The sequence below is a fragment of the Indicator indicator genome, chromosome 10 (assembly GCF_027791375.1).
Source record: "Indicator indicator isolate 239-I01 chromosome 10, UM_Iind_1.1, whole genome shotgun sequence".
NCBI classification, from domain to species: Eukaryota; Metazoa; Chordata; class Aves; order Piciformes; family Indicatoridae; genus Indicator; species Indicator indicator.
Window position 1 is genome coordinate 15,462,131 of NC_072019.1, and position 14,704 is coordinate 15,476,834.

Genomic DNA, 14,704 nt, shown 5'->3' on the forward strand with positions numbered 1-14,704 from the left:
TGCTGAGTGCAGGGGACAATCACTTTCCTGGTCCTGCTGGTCACACTATTCAATCCCAGATGCTGTTGGCCTTCTTGGTGACCTGGGCACCCTGCTGGCTCATGTTCATCTGGCTGTCAATCAATACTCCCAGGTTATTCTCTGCTATGCAGTTTCTAGCTACTCTGCCCCAAGCTGGAGCATTCGTGGGGTTGTTGTGACCCAAATGGAGGACCTGGCACTTGGCCTCGTTGAACTTCATCCCATTGGCCTTGGATCATCAATTCAGCCTGTCCAGACCCCTCTGTAGAGCCTTCCTACCCTCAAGCAGAAAACACTCCCTCTCAGCTTAGTGTCATCTGCCAATCTACTGAAGGTGCCCTCAATCTCCTCATCCAGATCATGGATAAAGACATTAAAGAGTACTGGCCTGAACACATCCCCCTTGCTGCATCTAGAAAGCACAACCCTCCTGGTGCCCCTACCAGGGCATGCATCATGGCTGATGGTATCCTGTGAGAGGAACAAAAGGAACAGAACCTAGCAGGAAAAGCCTTTGCCCCATTGCTGTGGGTAACAGGCCAATAAACAAACCCCACGCAGCCCGCATGCAGAAGCTGCCCCAGTTCAATAGCCCTTTGTGTGGCTGGGGGACTTGCCGAGGGAGAGGAGGCCGCTCAGGAGATGCTTCTTCCGCCACGGCTCTGCAGCTTGGCACCGGCACCCTCCCGCCACAGCCCTGGCCGGGAGAGGAGGAAGAGCAGGCCGGCTGGGCCGGGAGAGGGAAATGAGCTGCACCAAGCAGCCCTTTCTTCTGTGAAGGCTGAAAGAGCCTGAGGGACACAGTGGGCCCTTTCAGAGGAGATGGTGGGCACTGGGAAGTGTTCAGCAGGCTCTGTGGTGGGAACCCTTTTCATCAAGCTGGTTCTGTTTACAGCGCTCGCAGAAAGGATGGGAAGAAAATGCCGGGAGGCGGCACTGAGGAATTGTACACTGAGCTCCTTCTTGTCCGGCTCTGATTTGGTGAGAGACAAACCAAGAGAGTCATTAAGAGCAATCCACTTTGCTAATGAGTTGTAGCCTAATCATTCTGCCCCTGCATACGTTTGGGTTAGCAACCCCCCTCCCGTTTCTGACAGCACTCTTTAAATACAGCACAAGGAGCTGCATTGTGTCTTCCCCCTGTGCTTCATGCCCAGTTTTACTAACAAGCAAGTTGCTGCTGGGCATCTCTCCCACGACCTCCAACAACAAACTGGTAGCCTCCAACCCAACTCCCAGCACCCAGGTGTGAAGATCGATGGCAAAAATGCTGCAAACCCACTTTGACACCAGTGCTGCGGGTTAAAACCAAGCTATCTCTCGACCCAAAGTGACATCCCCTGTGTCAGTGGAAACAGGACGTCCCAGGCTTGGGGTATCCACCCTGTGTGAGCATGAGAGCTCACAGCACATCATCTTCTCAATGCTGATCAATAGCTGAAGGGTGGGGACCAAGAGGATGGGGCCGGACTCCTGCCAGCAGTGCCCAGTGACAGGACAAGAGGCAACGGGCACAAACTGGAACCCAGGAGGTTCCATCTGAACAGGAGGAAAAAATTCTTTGGTGTGAGGGTGCTGGAGCCCTGGTGCAGGCTACCCAGAGAGGTTGAGAAATCTCCTTCTCTGGAGCAATTCCAAACCCACATGGACATTGTGATCCCATGGGTGACCCTGCTTTAGCAAGGGGGTTGGACTAGTTGGTGTCCTGAGCTGTATCAAAAGCACTGTGACCAGCAGGCTGAGGAAGGTGATTCTGACCCTCTACTCTGCTCTCCTGAGACCCCACCTGGACTACTGCATCCAGTTTTGGTGCTCCCAGGACAAGAAGGACATGGAACTGCTGGAGTGGATCCAGATGAGGCCATGAAAATGATCAGAGGGCTGGAGAATCTCCCCTGTGGGCACTGGCTGAGAGAGTTGAAGCTGTTCAGCTTGGAGAAGAGAAGACTACGGGAAGACCCTAGAGCAGCCTTCCAGTACCTGAAGGAGGCCTACAGGAAAGATGGGGACTTTTGACAAGGGCTTGGAGTGATAGGACAAGAGGGAATGGATTGAAGTTTGAGGAGGGCAGATTTAGACTGGAGATTAGGAAGCAATTCTTTCCAGTGAGGGTGGTGAGACACTGGAGCAGGTTGCCCAGGGAGGTTGTTGCCCTGAAGGTGTTCAAGTCCAGGCGGGATGAGGCCTTTGGCAGCCTGGTCTAGTGGAAGATGTTCCTGCAGGCAGCTGCAACTAGATGATCCTCAGAGTGCCTTCTAACCTAGACCATTCTATGACTCTATGAATGAATCTCCAGAGGTCCTTTCCAAACACTCTGTGATCTCCATGTGCTATGACATTTTTTAATCTCATTTTTCATGGCCATCTTTGCACTGTGATTAGTTTTTATAAACCACTGTAACTGTGTAGGAAACAGCTTACAGTGATGTGACCAGTGACGATTTCTTCTGGTACAGCTTACCTGAACTGCTCTGAGGGTTTTTTCTCCTTTAAACCACAAAGCCACAGATGTTTCTCTTCTGAGGGAACAATCCCCAAATATAATCCTAGAAATTGCCTGTCAACTGTTCAATTATACTTCAGCCTTTGTGGTTTTTTCCTACAGCGAGACAGCTGCCTACACACTGTGCCACAGCCTACAGTAATGATAGAGACTTCAAGAGATCATTGCTGATGATGGCTTTACTGCTCTCTGTGTAGGATTCAGAGACAGCAGGCATTTTTCAGACTATTTTCTGGGATAGCCATCATCAAGATGTTTCCACTAGCAAGCCCTAAACGGGCTACATTTTCCACATTCAACATTTTACACATCACAGCTTTTAATTTTGCTTTTATTTCTTGGTGGGCCAAGGTCCCCTCGACTTGAGCCTGCAAAGTCTGTGTCCAGGATTAACTCTCTGCTCTGAGCTGCCCTGTTCAAATAATGGGACTTCTTCCTAGGGGTTAGGGTGGACTTTGCCAAAACCAGCACACTGTGGTCCTGCACAATCCGAGTCCAAATAAAGTAAGGGAGAAAAAAAGAGACTAGAGAAGTTTTAGGGGACATGGTAATTCTTCTGATGTGTTTCACAGCAACTTTGTGAATCCATACACAATACATAACTAAATTAGTCCTTGCACTATTAGAGAGAATCATAGAATCATTAAGGCTGGAAAAGATCTCTAAGATCATCAAGTCTAACCATCAACCTAACGCTACCATGCCCACTAAACCATGTCCCCATGTCCACATGTTTCTTGAACACCTCCAGGGATGGTGACTCCACCACCTCCCTGGGCAGCCTGTTCCAATGCCTGACCACTCTAGCAGGAAAGGAATTTTTCCTAATATCCAACCTAAATCTCCCTTGGAGCAATTTGAGGCCATTTCCTCTTGTCCTGTCACTACTTACTTGGGAGAAGAAACCAACCTTCACAGACAGGTAACTGTCCCACAGTTCTGTACTTGCAAGTTCAACGTGAGCTCTCCAAGCAGGGAGAGACACTCAGGCAGGGCCAGGAGCCGACTGTCTCCCTCCAAATGCCTACAGTATTCTGACACTGAATTTTGGTAGCCAGAAGCTCCGCATGCTGGGGTTGAGATTCTGGTTTCTGCCTTTGGGTGGCATTTGCAGAAGGCAGCTCAGCTCTGCAGGGCAGCCAGGAGCACAGGCATGTGCTGGGTACCAACAGGAGCTAGACTTCCAGAGAAACGCTCCAGATCATTTCATTAAGGCATTTATTGATCTCCAGGATTCATAAACACTTCATCTTTTCAGTCACTAAAACATCAGCCTGTGTTCTTTCCACTTCACACTTGGATTGCAGAGATCTGATGCCAGCTGACCTTCCTGTCCATTTAATCATTTCACTGAGTCCAAAACACTCATTTAATTTTCCTCTCCAACTGGTAGCACCCACATTAGGGTTGTTATTCCTCATTTGTATTAGGTGACCTAACATCCCCTGGGATTTCAGTGCAAATTGAGGGATGTTTTGCTTCTGAGCGCAGTTTCTGCGCACACAGCCCACAGAGTCAGTGATGGACAGCTTTTCTCCACACAAATCCAACACTACTCATGGCCATGGGTATCATGTGAACATTCCAACATGTTTGGGGACCTCATCAACCACAGGCAATGCCCCCCCACACTTCTGCAGACTATTTCAGTGTGAGGTGAGCTGCTCGGTGATATGATTCCTTTAACTGTTCAACTACTTGTCCTCCATTTTCCTGGAGAAGGGACTCAAAATGCTCTTCAGGGATCAAACAAAACCCTTCACATTTTCCCATCTTTTTGGCACCTGTGGTGGTTATCTAGATAAATAATGTATTCTAGGCAAAGATTAATTAAAAGCCCCAAAACAACTTCTAGGAAGACTATTTCCTCAGGCACAGGAGGTCCCCAGAGAGTGCAAATCCCACGTTCAGCTGCACATTAACTCCCGCCAATCCAACCAACTGTCAGCAGCTTGAAATCTCTCTTTGCCAGATAAAACTGTGTATTTCCTCTAAATAGGCAATCTCCTGATCCATAAGATAAATCAGTACAAGAGCCCTGGAGACCACCTGCAATCATCTGAGAGCATGGTCCAAAGAGCAAGGAGACACGGTCAACTGCATCTCAATGTGGCAGCTGGGGAACAAATGCTATCAGTGCTCTGAAACCAATCTCAGAAACAAAACCTAACCTCAATTCATAATGAGATACAGAAATCTGATGGTCTGCTGTGCAGATAAGAGACACCTCTGGAAAATCCATTTCACTGGATCTGACTTTATCCAGTCTGGAAGGAGATGATGTCTAGGGAAGGCATCTAAATATTTATAGGGTGAATGCATTTATTCAAAGGAGATGCAGGTGTACTATGGATATGTAGAAATTCTACTTCTTCTGGGGAACCTGCACACTTCTCGTCACTTCAACTCCTCCCCTTTACCTAACATTTTGCTTCCATGAAACATTATTTTTCAGAGTAGAGTAAGAAATTTGCTGCTTGGGACAAATAAGAGATTCCCCCACTGTGGCATTTCAACTTCTAAGACCAAGAGTGCCAACAAAAATAGCAGATATTTGGAGTCATCCAAGTAAAAATTTCCCTCCTGCTCTGCAGCCCCAAATGACAATTAGAGAGCACAAATTACTTCATTCCTACTAGGGAAGCAAATACCAAATATTAACTAAGATACCCACTCAAAAATAGGAAGGCTAAACAATCATGGAATCACAGAATTGTTTGGGTTGGAAAAGACCTTTAAGATCATCATGTCCAACTGTTAACCCAGCACTGCCAGGTCCCCACAAAACCATGTCCCTCAGCACCACATCTGCACAGCTTTGAAATTCCTCCAAGGATGGTGACTCCACCACTGCCCTGGGCAGCCTGTTCTAGTGCTTGACAGCACTTCTGGGGAAGAAGCTTTTCCTAATGCCCAGCCTTGGCACATCCTGAGGCTGTTTCCTCTTGCCTTGTCACCTGTTATTAGGGAGAAGAGACCAAGCCCCACCTGGCTCCAACCTCCATTCAGAGAGTTGTAGAGAGCCGGAAGGTTTCCCCTCAGCCTCCTTTTCTCCAGACTAAACAACCCCAGTTCCCTCAGCTGCTCCTCACCAGACCTGTTCTCCAGACCCTTCACCAGCTTTGTTGCCCTTCTTTGGACACACTCCAGCCCCTCAATGTCCTTCTTGTAGTAAGAAGCACAGAGTATGCAGGTGAGCAAACATCAAGCTCAAGGTATAGGCAAAGGATGAGCTGCAGATCCAAACAGCCCATTTAACATTAAATATCAGTTTCCCATCTATATCATGACAAAATCATTCACTTCAGTTTAAAAAAGACTCTGGGATTCTCATTTGAAGGACTTGTGGAACACATTGAACACTATCAAGACAATGACCAAGCAAAGAACCATTCACTCTTTTCTTCAAAACATCTCCAGCATCATTATTTTACTCAGCACAGGTCTTGTTACCCATACATAGAGCCACACTATCCATAACCTTTGGAGCAAGGAGCTATTTTGAAGAGATTCAGCCACAAATAAGAAGGGTATCCCAGGTACTACTAGCAATAAGATTCCAATTGTCTCCCCCAGAGAAGAAAGGAAAAATCAAATTGCTAAGGACACAAAGCCTCACTTTGCTCTTCTCCCTTATCCAGCAGTCCATTTATCTCCTGAACGTTTAATTTAAAGTGCCATTCATCCCAGCCTGGTGATATTTTCATGGAACAAAGGTTTCTTTCCAGTACCTTCTACAACCTCTTTACCTTTTTGGTCTCCTTTCCTCTTGAACTACCTAACTAACATACAGTAAGGGGGTTCTAGAACCAGAGTCCCTCCAAGTAGCGGAGAATGTAGAGCACTGGAACAGACAGCGTCTGGCTGTCCTCCCCATGCAGATGGTAAACCTGGATGTCCACCTGCTGGTGAGGACATACATTTACTTCATTGTGTCTTACCTTTTCAATTTTTTCATCAAGCATTCTGAAGAATTCTTGTTGGCTTTCAGAGATGTGCATGCTGAAAGGCAAAAGAAGAGGTGTCAGTACCAATAGTGTGTCTTCCAGTCCAGGATGGCTGAGGGACTCAGATCTCAGCTTCCACCACTGTGAAGAATAAATCAGTTCATACTTTTGTTTACAATTACTATTTTTTAATTTTTTCGTTTGCCCACAGAAAAATGATTATATTTAGTTCAGTATATGCATGCTACGCTTGGGATGGTCCTACAAGGGTCCCATGCTGGGACCTACAAGCAGGACCTGTGTACATCCAGAGGACTCTACTCCCTTTTCTAGGCAGGTTGCAGAAACCTAATAGCCCTTGGGCCAGGGAGAGCCTCTTCTGAGTCAAGACAGAAGGTTTTTCAAGACTGCCAACCTCATCACCACAAAATGAGATGCCTACAATGTGAGGTTAATACTTCTCACCAGAAGATCTGCCTGCCCTGCTACAATGTGGTTCTGCACTCACCCAGAGAGAACTACAAGCCCTGGCTGGCCCTTCCCTCCCAGATGGTTGGTCCTTTCTGCTTTTTGAGTGAATCTAGATTATTCAGTTCAATTAGTTCTGCAGCACCAAGAGGCTGAGGGGTTAGTGGCACCATTTTGCATTTGTGAAGAAGGCTGGAAGAAAAACCTTATTTGTTGTCTGCAAAATGCTAGTGATGGCAGAAGACAAAAACAAGTCCTCCCCTAAGGGGACCTGCAAGCTGCAAATACAGGAGGATAAGACACAAGAGGAAGAAGGAGACAAAGCTGAGGATGCATGGCAGACAGTATTCAGGGTGTGTCTGCCTCATTCATGCTGGGGGTAGTGAGAACCTCCTTCCTGAAATAACCATATCCCTTTGGGATGGTACAGCATTCTCTGGACCCACAGCAGGGAGGAGCACTCAGGCCCATGGGGGCTGGAGAAAAGCATGAGGGGCTTAATGTGGGACAAAAAAAAAAAAGATGCAGAAAAAGAAGGGTGGGAGACTGGTGCCAGTGTTAGCAGTGATGCCAGATGGTTACAAGGGCAGCTTGTGGAGATTTTCTCCAACAGTAAAAGCTGGTTCAGCTTGCTGAATTCCCACCCCAGTCCCCTCTTCCTCAGCATGATCCCTCCAGCTGTAATGAGTTAATACTTCTCCCAAGGGCCCAACAACACACTGCACTTCCTACAAAGCTCAGCATTCATACTTCACTTGCTGTAAGGATGAACATATACAATGATTTGCTTATGCTGGACACAAATGAAGGCTCAGTTCAGAAGACAAGGTCTCCGAAGTGGTATGAAAACCTAAAGCTGGTAATTCAGCAGAGGGAACAATTCACCTCTCAGAGGCTGTGGGAGTTTCTGTGCCCAGCTGTCTGCCTATCCCTCAGGTTCCCACCTCCACCTAAGATGGGGAAAAGATGTTTGTTTGGGGCACCCAACCCTGTCACCTGCATGTTCAGGTGTCTTGGAGAGGGGCTTTAGAGCACAACAGCCCCTTCTGGGTACATAAGCACTAGAAAGACATTCTTGCCTTTACAACATCATAGATCTGGATGCTTAAAATGAGATGATACTGTAGTGACTCAATCCAGCTGCAAACTGAAGCAAACTAAATGACGGGAGGGAAAACTGGAATATTGTGTTGCTATATACATGGGAAGTCCTGCAGGAGATCCTAAAGGCCTTGCAGGATATGACCTTCAGCAACTCTGACATGCATGGATGCTGACAGAGTGTATTTTAAGGAGCTGTGTAAAACTGTAAGATCCAAGGCAGAGTGGGGAAATGACAGAGGTAATGAACAACTGGAAGAGTCACAAAAGCACCACATCTAAGCAGGGTTCTTGGGTAACCCTCCAGAAAAAAGGCTTTCCCCAAGCAGAAACATGGATTCAGTATTTCTTGTAAGAAGCACATCAGAAGGCATAAGAATGCAATTTGGGATCTTTCATGGCAGGCCAACAAAACACATTTTGCCAAAAGATGGAATCTTTATCCCCAGTATCAATCCAGGCTGAGGGATGAAGGAATGGAGAGCAGCCCTCAGAGAAGGATTTGCGGGTGCTGGAGAATGAAAAGCTGGACATGAGCTGGCACTGTGCGCCCAGAGCCCAGAGCTAGACATGTCCTGGGCTGATCCCCAGCAGCGTGGGCAGCAGTTGGAGGGAGAGGATTCTGTCCCTCTGCTCTGCTCTGCTGAGACCCCACCTGCAATGCTGGGGCCAGCTCTGGAGTCCTCAGCACAGCAGAGACATAGAGCTGTTAGAGCAGGGCCAGAGGAGGCCCAGCAATGCTGGGAGGGCTGGAAGCCCTCTGCTTTGAGGCTAGGCTGAGAAATTCGGGATGCCTGAAGAAGAGAAGGCTCCAGGAAGACATTCTTCTGGCCCTTCCGTGCTTCAGGGCCAGTCAGAAAGCTGGGGACAGACTTTTTATCAGACAGGACAAGGGGCGACGGGTTTAACCTAAAAGAGGGAGATTTAGACGGGATGGAAGGAAGAAATATATCACAAGAAGTGTACTGACACACTGGAGCAGGTTGCCCACTGGAGCTGTGGATGCCCCATCACAGGAAGCATTGAAGGTCAGGTTGAATGGGGGAGGGTGAGCAAACTGGATGACTGAATGATGTCCCTGCTTATGGCAGGGAGGTGGAATTATATGACCTTTAAAGGTCCCTTCAAATCCAAACCACTGTGAGTCTGTGATTTAGCAGGGTAAAAAATGGTCTGAAATACTGAAATACTCCTTCTTTTGTTTTATGCTTTTGGCATAAATTATGAACATGTCTCAGTGTACCTGATGGGGCATCCCTGATGGGCCACTTAGTTTGTTAAGCTGTCAGTGGAGTGAGTTTTGAGGATGAGCAAACAGAGCAAGTGCCTGAGAAGTTAGGGCAGGGTGCAGGGATGAAGCTCAGTGAAGGTATGGTAGCTGCCAGGACTCAGTGTAAAGAGGAAGGACCAGCCCCTTCTCTTCTGTTAAAGATCCTCATAAAACTAGAGCCCAGGGCGCTAGACATAAAACCCTAAATTCTCCTACAAATGGGAAGAGCCCTCACAGTCTTACTTTTACAGCTGACATACTAAAACTCCTTTCATTGTAAACGATCTTATAATCTGGTATTCAATCCATGTTTTGAAATACCTGTTCCACAACAACAGCCCTACAAGATGCACCTAATGATTTAATTTCTGCTCTTTTAGCTGAGTAGCCCTTTTCCACCCAGTGCCACCCCTCCTTGCAGTCAGAACTGCTATGATTTTCAGATTATAAACCTTATCAAAAATTGCAGATGATAACAGGTATTTGTTGACTTGGTGATTAGCAACTCAAACATGTAGCCACTTGATAAACAGAACTCCAAAAGTAGGTCAGATAAACAGCAGAGCTTTGGTCACACTGGAGTGTCTACCCAACAACTTATATTCTGTAACTCTCTGAGAAGCTTCCTTGTATTTTTGCAGGAGTATGACAGAAATATTTACCTCTCCCATGCAATGACTTCAGGCTTTTTGGTGAATAAAAGCCAGTTATGATCATTGTGGGACCTTTTAAAAATGAGAGTTTGATGGAAGAATGGACCCTTTGACCACACACAGTTCCTGCCTTGGGTGCACCAGAAGAGATGACCCATCAAAAGAAACAGCCCTGTTTTAGCCTCCTTTTAGAGCATCTCAACCACATCTCTGACCCTGCTGGGAAGGACCAAGTCACAAAAACGAAGCACAGCTCTGCTGAATGGTGATTTTACCTCCACCTCTCTACTGTGAATTTCTCTGCAATTACATCTGCAGCACTTGATTTTCCCTTTTGAAAGGAGGCTGAATTATCCTGTCACTTCATTACTGAAGTTTTCAGACGTGAAGCCACGTACGAAGCACTTGGTATGCAGCAAGTTGAAGTTAATAAGTGCCCTGAAGGCATGGCACAAAGAACAGCATTTCCACTATTGTTCAGCAGCAAAGATTTATCACCTCTGAGTTAACAACCCAATGCACAGCTCCATGTAATCTGTTATTTCCAATCCAATTAGTGATTAAAAGGTAACGGTGATTTAGATAAGAAATGAGCAACTAATATCAATAAGCAGCTCTGTTGCAGGAGTTCAATTATTTTGTGGCGTATCTAAGGCTGACTGATCTCAGCCCTATGGACACAGAATCATAGAATCACAGAATCCCAGCATGGTGGAAGTTGGAAGGGACCTCTGGAGATCATCCAGTCCAACCCCCACTGCCTAGGGCAGGTCACACAGGAATGCAACCAGGTGAGTCTTGAAAGTCACTAGAAAAGGAGACTCCACAACCTCTCTGGGTAGCCTGCTCCAGGGCCCCAGCACCCTCACACCAAATAATGTTTAACTCATGTTGGGGTGGAACTACCTGTGGTCCATTTTGTGTCTGCTGCCAGTCATCACGCCACATGACACTGATGAAAAGAGCCTGGCCCCTTCTTCTTGACACCTGCCCTTCAGATATCTATAAACATTAATAAGATCCCCTCTCAGGCTGCTCTTCTCCAGACTAAACAGCTCCAGGTCTCTCATTCTTTCCTCACCAGAGAGATGGCCCAGTCCTTTCATAATCCTTGTGGCTCTCTGTTGGACTCTCCCTCGTGTTTCCCTGTCCCTCTTGAACTGGGGAGCCCAGAAATGGACACAATATCCTGGATGTGGCCTCACCAGGGCAGAGTAGAGGAGGAGGAGAACTGTGAGCAAATGATGGAAAAACTCTCAGCTACAAAAGAACCCTCATTTTAAGAAACACTGTTAGCTGTTTTAAGTGGAAGAAATTTACCATTCCTAATCCTGGGCAGAATAGCTGCTAACTTAACCCAAGAGCTAGCAAAAACTGCCCTGGGATGCAGTGTGCTCTTGTGGCATTCTGTCCTGGGGTGCATTAAGAAGAGTTTGACCAGCAGGTCCAGAGAGGTTCTCCTCCCCATATACTCTGCCCTAGTGAGGCCACACCTAGAGTATTGTGTCCCGTTCTGGGCTCCCCAGTTCAGGAGACAGAGAACTACTGCAGAGAGTCCAGTGGAGGCTACAAAGGGCCTGAAGTATCTCTGTGAGGAGGAAAGCTGAGAGACCTGGGGCTGTTTAGCCTTGAGAAGAGCAGACTGAGAGGGGATCTGATCAATGCTCAGCAAGAGCTACAGGGCAGGGAGGAAGAGGATGGGGCCAGATTTTTTTTAGTGGTGCCCAGCGACAGGACAAAGGACAACAGGCACAAACTGGGACCCAGGAGGTTTTGTCTGAACAGGAGGAAAAACTTCTTTGCTGGAGCCAGCTGCCCAGAGAGGTTGTGGAACCTCCTTCTCTGGAGAGATTCCAAATCCACTTGGACATTGTGATCCTGGGCAACCTGCCTTAGCATGGGGGTGGACTCAAAGATCTCCAGAGGTCCCTTCCAACCCCCACCATGCTGGGATTCTGGGGGGACTTAGCCAATAGTAATTAGGAACACTGGTGCAGATATAATTTTGTTTCTGAGTGAGTTGCACAGAAAGCTGTGAAATAACACAGTACAGTACCTCTCTAGGGCATTGCAAGATGCATCTCACACATTTTTAAGTCCTGCACCTTTGCTGTGCAAAGAAGAGGATGCTGCAGGGATGCTGGTACATGCACTGACCAGCTGTCTCAGGACACAGGTGACCTTACCTGTTTTATTTAAACTGGACATGGCTTTAGGGCTGCTGGACCCACCAATTTGTTTTCACTAGGCAATAACTGGGAATCTCACAGGTGCTGCTTAATCCTGTGCTTATTTGTATAATGCTTTAAAAACCAATAAAAGTTGGACTTACTTTGCTCTGGGTTGATGTACTAATCCTGGGACTTCTTTATTAGATTTAAGTCTTACATTGGAACTGGCACTTTTTTCCTGAAACACACAAAACAGACAGACAACAGAGACACCATCAGTATTTATGAAGCACACAAAGTGTGACAGGCATTTGTCATCATGGTGTCACACTCCCAGGGGTTCAGGCTCTGCCACTTGTTCAAATGAATGAAAAAAGCTCATCAAAAAAGAAATTAAGGGCAACACGATTGATGCAATGGCCCGGGGTGGGCAATTTTTAATGTCACAGGCTCAGTGGCCTGGGGGATTGCCACTAGGTGAAATCCATCTGGGACTTGTGATCAAACACTGTGCTGGCTAATAAATCTCCAGTGGTCCATGGAAAATGAGGTGTGTATCTGTGGATTCACTGCTTGTCTGTAACAACACCAGTTGGCATCTTCAATGGAATAAGGCAAAGCACCGAAAACGCAGAGCCTCAGAGTCACCCCAGATCTGAACAGAACAGAAGTGAGAAACATCAGCATCATGTGGAAAATGGTATGTAGGAGAAAGCATGGATTAGATGTGCCAGTGAGAAGAGGAGCAACAGCAGGCTTGACCTGCTCAGCTAGAAAATTGGACACAAGGGGCCTAAGAAAGCAAACCAGAATGTGTTTATAGGGAAGAACATGACCATGTCCTCCATGGAGAACCACAGCCATTAAAAATATCTTTAAAAAGGGGTGGGGAAGGAAAAGAGCATAATTGAGAGTAAACATTTCAAGGTAATGTCTTGTCCTCATGCCAAAACCATCTGTAAACCAAAGCATAGTGCACACACATCTATTGTCTGCAAAAACCCTGAGAAGGACACATCCCCTTTCAGCTCTTCTCAGCACTGTGTGTTAGGGAAAGCTGCTGGTGCAGATGGAAGAGAGCTGAGTCAAACCTTACAGTTCACCCGCTCCAACAAACCCATCTGAATTTCTCAGGGACATCATGCCCATGACAATTTAAGGAACTTAAACCCAAGAATCAATGCTCTTGTGGGTAATTTTGGTGATTTTGTTCTGTTTTCTTTAGCCTTTGGATGTCTGAATCACACAACATGATTTTTAAGAGAGCTACTAGGTCATTGAATTAAAAAAAGAAAAAAGAGTCTGTCTAGCAGTTAATATTTTAATGAATAATTCTATAAGGGCTGGAAACATCAAGTGCCTCAGCCTATTTAACACTGTTTAATGCATAACTTCCAGTCCTCCTGAAGAGAAAACAGTGTCTTGCATGAAAATAAGTGAGAGAGAAATAAGCCTTTCTTCCAAGCCTTAACAAACACCTCACTATGTTACACCCCACCAGCCACTGCCTGCCCATGATGATAAAGCAGAAGAGAAGACAAAACTACTTGCTTTCAGAGTATCTTCTAATTTTAACAGGGTTAGCTGGGGATGAATGTGGTCATGGCATGTCCATGGTCATACAGCTCATCTGTGTTGATGTATGACTCATACAACCATCAAGCAAACTCACAGCTGTCAAGCAAAAGAAAAAGAGCAATTGGCCTTATGGAGAAGACATCAAAACCGTAAGTCTGCTAAAACCCCAGCTTCTAACAAGCCTTGATCCTCAAATCTGCTCCACCAGTTCATCTCTCACACCACTGAGGCAGAAACTGGGAATGGTCTGCATTGCACATTTTGGATGGTCCATAGGCAGGCATGGTCTGTAGCTGTAACACCTCCTGGCCACCTACCGCAACACAAGATGAGTTTGGGGCTACCGTCTGTCTCTGCATACCATCACCCTGGAGGCACAGACCTTTCCCCACCAAAACACTGCTGCAAATCTATTGCCTCAGTTGAAAGGAAAGGGAAGCTCTGACCTACAGCTTCTGTGTCAGGAGGGTAAGGTAACACGGTTGTGCAAACCTGTCTTTCGCACCTCTGCTTGTGGTTTGGTGTCTGGGCAACTGTACTGGTAGCTGTAAATCCGCCACAAATCCAAGCCTAAAGAAACTTCTATCAGTCAGGAATAAGTAGAAAGAAACAAGGGAAATACACATTGACAAGAGAGACAAGAGCTACTAGAGACAGTCCAGTGGAGGCTATGAAGATGCTGAGGGCACTGGAGCATCTCTGTGGGGAGGAAAGGCTGAGAGCCCTGGGGCTGCTTAGCCTGGAGAAGAGCAGCCTGAGAGGGGATCTGATCAATGCTTAGCAAGAGATAAAGTGATAAAGTGTGGGACCAAGAGGATGGGACCAGATTCTTCAGTGGTGCCCAGTGACAGTACAAGGGACAATGGCCACAAACTGGAGCCCAGGAGGTTCAACCTAAGCGTAAGGAAAAATTTTTTCCTGTGCAGATGCTGCAGCCCTGGAGCAGGCTGCCCAGAGAGGTTGTGGAGCCTCCTCCTCTGGAAAGATTCCAA

The 14,704-nt window shown here is 46.7% G+C and overlaps 1 protein-coding gene across 1 annotated transcript in view; it reads right to left on the reverse strand.

The window, feature by feature from the left end:
- Positions 1-14,704, reverse strand: part of C10H1orf21 (chromosome 10 C1orf21 homolog) — a 77,271-nt gene that overhangs the window by 2,474 nt on the left and 60,093 nt on the right. Inside the window, exons 3-4 of the mRNA XM_054384400.1 lie at positions 12,296-12,372; positions 6,466-6,526 (exon numbers count right to left, since the gene is read on the reverse strand). Of these exons, the coding sequence (XP_054240375.1) occupies positions 6,466-6,526; positions 12,296-12,372 (138 nt within the window). The remainder of the gene's footprint in view (positions 1-6,465; positions 6,527-12,295; positions 12,373-14,704) is intronic.